Source organism: Antedon bifida, chromosome 6 (genome assembly GCF_963402885.1).
Source record: "Antedon bifida chromosome 6, ecAntBifi1.1, whole genome shotgun sequence".
NCBI lineage: Eukaryota > Metazoa > Echinodermata > Crinoidea > Comatulida > Antedonidae > Antedon > Antedon bifida.
This window is the reverse complement of record NC_136231.1, coordinates 19,500,475-19,513,821: the sequence shown is the minus strand read 5'-3', so window position 1 is coordinate 19,513,821 and position 13,347 is coordinate 19,500,475. Positions and strand designations below refer to the sequence as shown.

Below are 13,347 nucleotides of genomic sequence, written 5' to 3'. Positions count from 1 at the left end.
GCAAATTTGGATGATTTTATTTCTCAACATAAAGTGGTTCTATGGCACCATATGATGTAATATGGCAATATTAGTGTATGTATTGCAATGTTAGTGCATAATAAATGCGTTATAAAAAGTTCATATTTTGGGTGAATTTGCAAAAAAATCACTGTACTATAGTACAGGGATTTTGTCGAAAAATGGGCAAATTTGGATGATTTTATTTCTCAACATAAAGTGGTTCTATAGCACCATATGATGTAATATGGCAATATTAGTGTATGTATTGCAATGTTAGTGCATAATAACTGCATTTCAAAAAGTTCATATTTTGGGTGAATTTACAAAAAAATCACTACTATAGTACAGGGATTTTGTCGAAAAATGGGCAAATTTGGATGATTTTATTTCTCAACATAAAGTGGTTCTATGGCACCATATGATGTAATATGGCAATATTAGTGTATGTACAATGTTAGTGCATAATAACTGCATTTTAAACAGTTCATATTTTGGGTGAATTTGCAACAAATCACTGTACTATAGTACAGAGATTTTGTCGAAAAATGGGCAATTTTGGATGATTTTATTTCTCAAAATAAAGTGGTTCTATGGTACCATATGATGTAATATGGCAATATTAGTGTACGTATTGCAGTGTTAGTGCATAACTGCATTTTAAAAAGTTCATATTTTTGGTGAATTTGCAACAAAATTAATCCTGTACTATAGTAGAGGGATTTTGTCGAAAATGGGCAAATTTGGATGATTTTATTTCTCAACATGTGGTTCTATGGTACCATATGATGTAATATGGCAATATACGGACATCTATTGCAATGTTAATGCATAATAACGGCATCTTTAAAATGTCCATATTTTGGGTGTCCTATAGTACAGGATTTTTTGCAAATAAAATATGAACATTGCAATACATTATATTTCTCTCTGAAGTCTAATTTATTCTCTTTATTAAAAGAACATCGCTCATACTTAAAACTGTTACTGAAACTGTTTTCAGTTTGGTTTGGTTTTTCACTTTATTCTTCCTGATATTTTAGCTTAATCTAAATGTCGATCTGCTCTTTTTCATTACTCAGATACCTTTATTATTATTCCATTTGCTCCTACTGTGGCATTAAGCATCCTTTCATCCCTTTGTTATCTTATTACCTTTGTTATTATTGGACACTTTACCATAGTGTAATAATATGTTGTTGACTATTTTATCATTTAAAAACAACCTTTTGCAATATCTTACTGTAGTGAATTTAGTATTTGCTTTTATCTGCTGTAATTAAGATTGATTAAGGGGAAGGCTGCTTAATGAGCCGCTAGCAATGTTTTTTTTTAAGTTCACAGCTTTGAACCTTACCATATTGAAACTTTATTATAATATATCAGTATAAGAACCTTCAATAGCGTGTTCACTGAATAGGGGTTGGCCATATTTCTCCAATTTGTTTTATAGTGTATATATATATATAAATTCTAAACCGCCCGGTGATATACTGAAATTTAATTAATTAATTTGAAACGATAAAGATGAGGAAATCTGTGAGAATGAGAAAAAGTTGATATATATTTATGAGTTTCCTCTGTCCTGTATTATCATTTTACTGTCATATTAAGGGGAGATGGAGGGCAGGCCTGACCTTGGTATGATGGAGGTGTTATTGCTCGTTGAGTATTAAACTGATGGTACATATAATGCAATGACTCTTCTCCATCTTTTACTGATGAGGCTGGTGATGGCACTGGATATTGGTCTGTAATAAGATAGTAAACTGAATCTAATCATGTATGTTAATGATTGTGACAGAAGTGATAATGTCGATTTTAAATTCAACTGTCATATCGGCTCCACAATAGGGAGGTTTCGCAACACATTTGTGAAACTTTTTAGCTGATCCCCATTTCATATTCATAAAGCGTATTCGTGTTGACGAATATCACCAGTCATATTCGTAACTACAAAACGAAAAGTAATTTACTAAAAATGTCAGGTCAATTTTGATAATTAGCAGTTTTTAATGTCCTTCCTTACTTTGATTGATTGATTACACTAGGCCTAGACAGCCAAGCAACACGTACCTGCGCTTCACTAAATTTTACCATACTTTGGACAGCGCCCTCAAGATTTTTACTGGCTTACGAAAACGATTATGTGTGTGTGGTGTATCCGTTATCGTATTTGTAGCAAAACGAAACCTCCCTTTTGTTAAATAGAAAAACCTTTCAACTCATGAAAATATTTATTGTTTGTATGCCATTCATTAGTTATTTACAATATTTCAATATTCAATATCAATCTTACTTGAAACTTGTTCCAGTCTCGGACAAGCAGACCTGACATTCCTCACTTTGTTTTGTACTCTGTGAATAAATAAATATAAACTAGAGAATAAATATATACACATATACTATATAGGCCTACTGTGTATCCACATTTGACACGCATCAGCAAATCTTCAGACCACCAAGTGATATAATAGAAATTGATAAATTAAATCAGTGAAAAGTAAATGCTTCCTCAGCCAAGATTCGCACCTAGATTCTGCTGTTTAATATGCATACACCCTACAATTAGACCATGAGACTTTCATGCTTTGGTTCAAATCTGGTAAGATAGCAACACATTTGGCATGGTATGGCGGAACAGTGATAGTTCTCAATTGTACAAAATAAAAAGATGAAATGAATACGCCCTTATCTTATATTGTATATTAATTCACAAGGGTGAATGACATCCGTCAGGCAATTTCCACCTGTGTCTTCAAATCTCTCCTCAAAACCCACCTTTTGAATTTTTAATTTTCTAAATGTTTCTGTCTATGTAAAGCGCGTTGAGGCTTTCAGCATAATGCGCTATATCAAGTACCACCAGTTATTATTATTATTAAGGCAGGATCTCCAAAGTGACCAATAGCTGAATTATTGCTACAAACAAAATATCAGTAATCATTATGGTTGCAATAATTTCTTCCAGAATAACAAATACCTTTGTGGTCTATAAACAAGAGATGTTGAAGACTGAGGACGATTTTGTAAGCCTTGCTTCCAGCCTGGTGTATGACTCGACAGCTTCATTTTATTTGTCATTTTAGTGATGTAATGCAAGTCACGACCTCCAGCCAACCAACTATTCCCCATCTGAATCATCACCGGGCTAGCAGATTTTGACATTGATGAACATCGTGCAACTACAAAAAAAGTACATAGTTTTTGCGTCAGGGAGTTGAGTAATTAGATGTTTTTGCCATCCTGTTGGTGCAGTACCCGCTGCTTACTTGGGCTCGAATCTAGCCACTAGCCATCAGCGCAAGCTCGGTGGTCTAGAGGTATGAACGCCAGGCTAGTGATCTGGAGGTCGTGGGTTCGAGTCCCACCCGAGAACTACTTGCGAATTTTTTCGCAAGTATTCTCAAATGTACTTAGTATAAAGTACAAATTACGTCAGAGTAGGGCAAAAACATCTAATTACATACAGTATGTTAAAAAGAGGGCGTATTAATTTGATTATCGTGTCACGCCAAGGTTGTTTAAGAGTTATCCAATCAAATTTGAACCATGCCATGATAATTGTCTAATGGTAGAATGTCTGCATATCAATAAAGATTCAGGTCTTGTTTATACCTACAATAGCCTACTTTGGAATAGGCACAGAGTTCAAACACAGGAACACTACGCTCAATTCGCACTATATTCATTCACAGTGGATATTACAGTGTTTTGTCATACAGAACCACATAAAAAGCTCAAAGCACCCTGTTGCCTATTCCAATGTGTATTGACACTGCTATTAACCATGGTTTACTCACATGCACTATTTGCGCGTTTCTTTGGTTTGTAGTTTTGAACAGATCTGTTCCACATTTCAGTTCGCTCTACTTGTGTTTTAGTATGCTCACCATCAAGTCGAAGGTCAACAGTCAAGTGAGCATTAGCTCCTGAAAACATCTTCTCACTGAAAAATAAGTGTTTCCTTGATCACTTTTTTAATTAAGAAAAACAAACAAAAGTCTTGTATCTATATTTATATAGTAATAATGTACAATCATTCTTTATGGTTCATATTGGTCTTGAAGTCATCTTTCAATAAAATGTTTTGGTTAAATTTGGATTCCTGAATACATTTTTGTGAGCCATTTAATTATTTCCACACCTGGACAGTTTGATTTAAAAGCAATTACTGTACTGTTGTAGCATAAACCATGCTTTCAAATTTCTGCCATGCATTAAAAAAACCTTGGATAATGGTTATTGTGGATACTTATTGTCACTGCTTTACAAGCATCATCAGAACCAAACGGTTTGGTGTTTTTATTTGAATTTGTGTGTTATGGTTAGAGAACAAAAAGCTTATTCGACCAAAAGAATTTACTCAATATTAACAGTTCTATTAATCTGAAACATGGCTTATTCTACCTGTTGTCAGGAGTCCTGCATTCAGAAACCGTCACTTCAGGTTTGCAATCAACACATTTTGACAACATGCATTGTCGACAAGCAATTTTCTGTAAACTACATAAACAAAATAATGTTATTTATGCAAATATGTTAATAAATACATTGGAACAGATACAGTAAATCAGGCGAGAAGTATGGGTTACAATTACAATGAACTCTACTGAAATCGGACATTTGTCCAAAAATAACAGGTTTAGTAGGAAAAAGTAGAAAAGCATTTTTATTATGAAGCTTTTGTTTGTCAAGAAGTATTTATAATAGTCTGGTATAATTCCACCATCTTTGAAGAGAAAACACAACTAGTTGATGGGTAGAATTGTAACCAAGAATCAGTGCGAAAGATTTTATACAAGCATGGAATAATACTTCACATTATTCAAACAGATATATTTTAAGACTTTCATACAAGAAATCATAATGCAAAAAAAAAAATCATAACACTACCAACCTACACAAGATAAGATCCACATTGTATCCTAAAAAGTATTCTTACCTTTTTGTATCTTCAAACACATCATATTTCTACAAAAAGCAATACAATGTGTGTGGTTTCAATACAAACATATTGTACATTAAATAAAAAGAAATTTATTCAGTGGTTAAGTTTGTATATATTTCTGGGATGTTGTGTTGATTTAAGAATGGAGAAAATATGTCATGATAGGTCAAAAAATCATGACATCAATGAAACGAAGGATGGTATGCACATTGGTTGTTTACTCCAGTTGCTACAGAAAGACTAAATCAATACTCTCTATAAAATGGTTAACCCCACTTAACAAATATCTAAAAGTTTTCCCCTCTAGAGCTATGTTTACACTATCAAATTTTATGTGACAACAAAATATAATGTACCCATATTATATGGACATGATGATGTCATATCACCACCATATTTGGGCACATCACACTTTACAAGTGACCATCTCTTGATTGAGTGTAATAGTAATTGCTACAAATTCTTACCTCAGCATTAGGTTTATTAAATGTTGCAACTGCATTTGTGACACAGTCATAGAGGGCATTGTTTGCATAATCAGCTTCTTCATTTAGTGCAACTTGCTGGTTGTCTTGCCTGCTACTTTCCTCAGGTTCATACATTGAATAGGTTTCATTTGTGCAGGAAGAACTTGTCAAGTTGTCTGAAGTTGTGTTTTCCTGGAGAAACATGGCAGCAACAAAATAAAACATGAAAATAAAAACTTTGGAAGATAATTGTTTGATACAAACATATTAAAATTTGGAAGAAAACTGGGCACAGAAGTGCAATGCATGCTCTATTGAATGTGAACTATGACGAAAAAGATGAAATACCATTTGATCGATAGACAGAGATAAAAAAGTATATAAATATGCTGTAATGTAAGTTAATATGTAAATATACCTGTGTCTCTGTGTTAACGGAAAAGCACACATGAGACCCCCTTGGGGTTCTTGCAGATTGAGGACTACTTGGTGGATTTGATGGCATAGTCTCATCACCTGCACCTTTCATAGTAACTCTGAAAATAAACAGCAGTGTTAAGATCAATTCACACTAAATTTGGCAAAGCTTTCATTTGGTTCATTTAATTATTTATTCAGTCTATTTCAGTATATAAATAACAAAAAAACTGAAATTAGGGAGACCAGGGTCAACCTAAGTGAACTTAATCACTGTAGCTGAGCCGGTTGACCCAACCCCAAAGTCAGTTTACACATAAAAGACACAAAATACAGTTAAAGCGGATCAAAATGAATGTGAACTTTTCTAATGAAGGCTGATGGGCTTTCTAGGACTGCAGCATCTGTCAATGGTCTGGGAAGCTGGTCCCAGACACGGGGTAATCTGATGGCTATCAAATCACTACTGTTCGAATCATGCTGGAAGTAAGTATTGCAGTATTTTATTTGACAGTATTATATATATATTATCAATTTTGAACAATAAAGTAAATAACATTTGAATGAATTGAAGATGCATACCTCCATATATCTCCAACTGTGCCTCTGGGTTTCCAACAACCAATTTTCTTATCAAAGAACATTATTGTCATATCAACATAGGAGTAGAAATCATCATTGTTCTCCAACCTATAAAGAGTTGAATCACTATTTGCTGGAATAAACAAAATATTTTTACTTCAATCAAAACACAAATTCTGGAGAGCATACTTTAAAATCTATATAATTTTTTTTTTTCAAATTTATATAATCATATTTATAAAAATAAACAAAGATAACAATGTCAATTTTTAGAACTTTTAAAAATTAGAATAAGAATTACATCCTATTGTGGTTAGATTTATAGATCTTACTTTGTCTGTTCTCCGTCTGTATCAATGCAATATCTGCCTCTGGCAATGCTATGATGAAACCAATATTTTGTGGGCCTAGTAAAACCTTTTCACCCAATGCAGGTGGTTTTCTTGGTGCAACTTTCCTGGGGCTTAGGCCGATAACTTGTGTTGATTTAGCTGACTGAGCTCTACCACCTTCAGCAAGTAGATGACTTGTGTACACTGGTGATGACATAGGACGACGACGTTGAATGCCTTTCTGAGTAAACAACCAATTAAAAACCATATTAATACAATGATATTTACACAGAACTTACAAATAAAATAATGAAAGAGCTGTGGATGGAATATGAACAGAATTAAGTATGATAACCGGAAAGATCCATATATTTGTTTGAAAGGTGTTATTTTTTTGACGAATTGTGCCTTCAATAATACTGAATCAATTATTTTTTTAGACAAATGTTGCATTCTAAAATACTGAAACAATTATTTTTTGACGAATTTTGCCTTCCATACCACTAAAAGAATCCCAAGAGGGGAGATAATAGGATATCAAAATGACCGGAATTGTACACATTTAACCATTGTAAATTTTGAATCAATTTAGTTAATCAAAGTGTCAAAGGGTCTTCATGAAAACCCAACTGCATGAACCGAATGGATCAGCCTATAAAGTAGTGTAATACCAAATTAAGATGCCATGATACAGTAACTTACTGACAAAACATATCTGGCAGCAGGATGCCTCGCTGGAATCTTGTGACTGATAACATTCTTTGTATTCTCATATACAGCAGTCAAAAGCAGTTCACTTGCTTCTTCTACTACTTGGCTTGTATTTCCCTAAAATGATATGTTTTCATCAAGAAATTTTAATCTTCTATGGCCTTAATTGTCCCATGGTTCACTCTTGTGAAGTTTGCCAAAAATGTGTGCTTCTAATTTATAAGTTTGATTCATAGTATTTTTTGTAGAATATTAAAAAGAAAATCAAACCTACTCCATTGGCAATGACCTTTGACATTAGCATTTGAACCTTATATTGCATATCATCATCAGCAGATGCTACCGACACAAGCTGCTTCACACCTGGGTCATTTTTAATGAATTCAAAGAATACTGGAACTATACAAAGCAGTTGTACTACTTCTGCTGCTAAAAGGCTTCGATACTCGCAATACCTACAGAATTAAAAACACTTTTATCATTCAATACTCACAGTATACAAATCATAAAATGAAAAAAAAAAGGCTTTAAGTCAAAACATTGTCAAGTGTTTTATTCAAAGCATCATGGAAGGCCACAATGCTTTTTATATTGAGGAAGCTTTAAGCTGAGTTCATCAAAATACAAGGCTACTATTTTAACCAACAATGGCTAGCAAAGTTATAGCAAATATTGAATAGTGTTCCCACATGTATAAAAGGACATGCATACTCACATCCGTTTTGAAGTATTATTGAGTGGTCTGTCATTGACAGCATGCATTCTCTTTGCAATGTCTATGACAGTGTAATGCAGGCACAAATATAACTTGTCATGAAGGCTATCATCCTATGTACAACAACATTGAAAGACTGATTATTTTCATGTAATAAAGTATGTACTGTAACATCAATAATGTATCCTATCATATCAAGCAGACACATCAGAGATTATCTCATTATCATCATTGGCTGTATAGCTTACCTCCTTCTTTGGCCATCAATTCGACAGGGCAGAAAAACAAGGGAGTTGCCTCCTACTCTTCTGCAAGATGCACTGGGTTCATATGAGCCAGACTTGTGTATACTGGACATCCAATTTAATACTTTCTCTCTAGACTTTGCCAAAGTGAAATCATTGAATAACAAAAATATCGTTACCTTTTTAGCATCACGATCAACTTTAACTGCACTTAATAAAAAACAGCATATACGACATCTTATGTCCTTTGGCAACAAAAACAGGTGAATAGTAGAAATTTGACTGTAAGTTTTGGAAAACAATAGTGATTAATTAATTACTGTATGTAAATTATGAAGTTGATGTAACAAAGTTTCCCTAAATTTGTTCAAGAACAGAGAAGCGTTATACTGTATCATGATATAAAAGGCTGGCAACAATTTCAGGGTTCATTTTTATAGAATAAGTTCATGTTTTCCTATATGCATATTGCCAGTAAAGCTCCATAAAATATGGTAGTAATATGATGTCATCGTATGGGCACATATTTTGTCACATAGAGTTTGATAGTGTTGACAGAGCTTTAATGGGGGTGTGATTCCATTTGCAAATGGCAATCATTGGGATATACCGACTTGGAAACAACCAACTTAAAATAATGATAAGATTATGTTGGTTATGGTAGCAAGTACAAGGTTAATCTTTATTCCATTCCTTAAAATAAAAAGTACTGCTTTGATAAATAATGCATCAGTTTTCCATTTAAGCACTGCTTTATAATTATCTTAAACCCAAAAAAACCCACTGATAAATTATAGTCAATCAATGTAGCATACCTTAATGTATCTAACTTTGCTTCTTGTAAAGTACTTTCCATTAGTACTGTCGGAAAGGGATATTCAAGAGAAGCTACCAAGAGAAGTAGCAGTACATTGAAATGTTGGCAATCTTTTGCTCTACACCAAATAAGCTTCTCAAGAAAATTGGTTGGTAAAGCATTATCATTATCATTTGACCTTTGAACCAAGAGATAAATAAAATCAAGCAATGACAAGAAACGATAAATGAATTTAAAAATAATATTAAAAATGAATATATAATGTGGATGATATTAATATTAATAACTACTTTGAAGTAGCCTTGTGTCAGTAATAAGGCAAGTTCTGACCAATTAACATATATGTGGTTGTTAGTTAGAATTAAGCAAGGGACCATTTCTATAATGAAATTTTGTCCTTAGAGAATATTTTTTCAAAAGGTTGATCAAACCTAATTTTATCAAAGTTGGTAAAACGAAACAAAATGATAAAATGTGCTTTTTAGAAAGTTTTAGAAGAAATTCAGTGGTGCATGAATAGACATCCAGAAAAAAAAAATAAAGAGGCTTACCAAAAGTTTGCAAACATAATGCTTTGAAAGCTATATTATTATTTACTTACCAAATATTGTAAGCATCTTCAAGTAACAAGTCTCGTTGCAGGTTACACGCTAAATATTTAATTCTGCGTTTATCTGTATCAACATTCCGACATTCAATTCGTGGGAACCGCACCATTAGATGCATTGTCTAAAAGAAGTAAAGTAAAAAACATTTAATAAAAAAGAAAAATGTTGAATGATTCAGTATGCTATCAATATGCTAAATAGGAGCATACAATTTTGTGTCAACTAAGACTTACAACTAGAAGTCAAGACACTGTGGCAAAAGGTTCACAACGGTTCTAAGAAGATGAAGGCCATATACATGGCTGCAGTCGCGTGGTCAAGTTAGTGTTTACCAACCAACCGACATAGTGAGCTGCAGAGTTGCGTTGCACGCGACTAAAAATGAGAAATGACCCAAACAAGATGACTAACCCTTTCTCCATAAGTGCCTACAACATCAATATTCTTCATGGCTGTTGGAACAAACTGTTTCTTTGTGAGCTTATGTCGCTGAAAATGCAAAACAAAAAAACATTAAAAATAGGCTATACATTGATTCTATATAATGTATGATATATTTACTTCTTCAAGAGAAACAAAGGTTAACTTTTATGTATTCAATATTCATAGGAGAAAGAAACAGCGTTATAAACAGAAACAGTTATAAACACAGGACCACAAAATTTAAGCTCAGCTGGTGCATAAATGTGACCAACCCATTTGCGACTATACTCAGACAAGGTTCTGCACAATATGAAAGACAATGATGATGATATAAATCAAGATGAAAGGCAACGGATGCAATAAATTATGAAAATGAAACTCACAACTGGATGAGATGAAAGTGAAGACTCTTCAAAAAAATGTTCAACTTGAATGCTTTCATTTGCTATATTTATACAAAACAAATACATTGCCAAATTATAAAAACAACAATTTCTTGCGTTTACAATCAATGTTCCACAAACGTACAGATGTTGAATGCAGGATAATATCTTGTGATTTGCAGACTTCTAGGTTGAATGGTGCTGTGGACAACAGCTGCCACTTCCCCTAAGAATCCTGTTGAGTGTTTCAGTATACAACAGTGCCCGATACATAACAGCACACCGGGGTACTCCCAACACTTTTGGTTGATGTATATAATAAGTGTGCCATTGAAAGTGTAAATAAATATATTATTTTGTTACTATGTGTATTTTTTAGCTGTATTTTGTTTTAAAGAATAAAAACATAGTCTTGATGTTGTACACTGATATACTTACATGTGATCATTCTGCCATCCAATGTCCAAATGTTAGGCAATACATCTATAACATGAATACGATCTACAAAAGAAACAGAAAAAAAAAATCAATTTAATTTAATAGATAGTCTACAATGTCATTTTACATTATATTTAACGCTCGTGTTCATCAGATATGTTTGATTGCATGTACAGTATGACATTTTCTGACTACTGTATAATGGGCTGGATGCAGTTTTAAATACAATATAGGCTCAATGTACATGGTTAAAATCTAAGAATTTGTTAACCAACAAGATTGCTTTTAAATTCTTGCAGGGGTTACCTGTATTCTAAATTTAAAAATGTGTACCACCCAATCAGATTATTTGCTTAGTTGTCCTTGTGTGCATTCATTGTACGTTTACTTACAGTTAGGATCAATTTCCAACTTGACGTTTCCATGTAAATAAACATCCAAGATTTGTAGATGTTGAATTTTCCTCAGTTCAGTCCATGTCAGGCTATTGTTTGCTAAATTTAAACAACCTAGTGCAACAAACCTTGAAAGACCATCTAAATTTGTAATCTGTGGAATAAAATAAAACAATTAAAGAATGCACTATGTATTGCAGATCTCAATAAGCTGGAGAGACTAAAGTGAGGGAAGAGTTATATTTTTTGGAGTGCAATCTTGTTTTATGATTCTTTTATTTTTAAATTATTATTAAAAAATATTAAAGTATTAAAAACTTACCCTGTTGTTTGCAAGATCTATGTTCCATAGCTGATTACAAGATGTTAGATTACAAACAATATCTATATGATTATTTCTTAAGTTTAAACTTTGTAGTTTTGGGCACAGGCTTAACCATTCAATTGCAACTGTAAAAAGATACCGCCAGTAAGAATTTTTCAGATAATAATCTTCTTTAATCTTAAGCTTTCAATTCACGAAACTCTCCATGAGAGATTAGTTGATGATTTTATGAATACAACATTGTAATGAATTTATTTTGCATACAACAATAAATACATCATTATGAAAAAGATAAATCAATAGTTGTATGGAAGTTCAGATATTTAAGTTAAAAGAAATAAGTCTTAGAAGGGATACATCTTTCTGGTCATAGTTAAAAAAACGGAAACAAAACACGATAAATTAAAGTAAGGTACGTGTATCTATATTATGATATAATTAAGCAAAACCTCCTTTTATTGTGCTGCACTAAATCAGATACCTATATATAAAAAAAAATGTTCACAATAATAATAATCGGTCTTACCAATATCTAAATCTGACAGATCTATATATTCAACTGATTTAAGTTTTTTCTTGGCTTTGGACAAGAGAATCTATGAAAAATAAATGTAATAAAAACAATTCATATTATATAATATAGGGTCTAGGCCTAGCCTAGCTAGCCTATAGAGGCCCTAACTAATAAGCTAATAAGTAATATATTAATAATAATAAAACATGCATAAATTAATATAATAGCAAACATATCTGTGTGGCAATAGTGTATACTTGCCAATTGATTGGTTCCAGCCCCAAGGCCTGCCTCTAGCCCGCCCTCTCACTACCCAGCAGGTGTCAGGCCCTATGCCTACTTCAACTCCTACCACTCACTGGGCGAGGCCCCAGCTAGGCCAACAACAGGAAGGCTAGCCACAAACACAATCAATTGGTAGGTCTTAGGTTAGGGTGTTGTGGTAGGCCTAGCCTAATACTAGCTTACCCTAGACCTAATAGTAGACTATTATATAATGACGGGTATTCATATTGACAAAATATTGAATAACAAACCTGTTTAGACAACCGCATTGTGGAAAAGTTAGCGTCATTGGTTGCTACGCGCTAACTCCATATTAACTTGGTATGTGGGAACTTAATTGACCTTTTATAAAGTTTTCGTTCTGCTTGAGTAATTACCTATTTCAGCCAATGAAATGCTTCTGCTACAGCGATGACAATAATAAGGTAAGCAAGTACTTAAAATCATTGTATTATGTTAAATCTGTTGACATTACAGTATTAGATAATGGTAGATTTATTATTTTGTTATTAATTGTTTTTTTAATCAAAATCATTCATTAATCAAACTGTTATTTATTTCAGAATTTATTGCTGGAAGTGGTTTAACGTTTCTCCATTTCTATTAGAATTTAACTTGCATGAAAAAGCCAAAGGATCTGAATGTGTATTAACTAGTGCTATTCAACTGTCTACAAATGTGATTTGCTATCCAATTAGGTTTGAACACACCGTTACGAGAGTGTGATGGGATAGTAATA

The 13,347-nt window shown here is 32.9% G+C and overlaps 1 protein-coding gene and 1 non-coding gene across 3 annotated transcripts; one reads left to right on the top strand and one right to left on the bottom strand.

The window, feature by feature from the left end:
- Nucleotides 1-932: 932 nt before the first annotated feature.
- On the bottom strand, nt 933-12,919 carry LOC144844418 (uncharacterized). Of its 2 annotated transcripts, none has more exons than XM_078701315.1 (23): nt 12,860-12,919; nt 12,336-12,405; nt 11,807-11,934; nt 11,482-11,638; nt 11,090-11,152; nt 10,652-10,713; nt 10,257-10,334; nt 9,839-9,966; nt 9,236-9,415; nt 8,600-8,702; nt 8,176-8,288; nt 7,735-7,915; nt 7,452-7,577; nt 6,750-6,990; nt 6,418-6,550; nt 5,837-5,954; nt 5,419-5,610; nt 4,946-4,974; nt 4,411-4,506; nt 3,804-3,949; nt 2,984-3,185; nt 2,300-2,358; nt 933-1,751 (listed from the first exon to the last, which is right to left on the bottom strand). In XM_078701315.1, the coding sequence occupies exons 1-23, from the start codon at nt 12,875-12,877 to the stop codon at nt 1,594-1,596; spliced, it is 2,781 nt and encodes a 926-aa protein (XP_078557441.1). In that variant the 5' UTR covers nt 12,878-12,919; the 3' UTR covers nt 933-1,593. The 2 variants fall into 2 exon arrangements, with proteins under 2 accessions (XP_078557441.1, XP_078557442.1); XM_078701316.1 differs by having other exon boundaries at nt 5,837-5,956; nt 6,426-6,550.
- On the top strand, nt 3,307-3,381 carry Trnat-agu (transfer RNA threonine (anticodon AGU)). The gene has a single exon. It is a non-coding gene; the product is annotated as a tRNA-Thr (tRNA).
- Nucleotides 12,920-13,347: the final 428 nt, after the last annotated feature.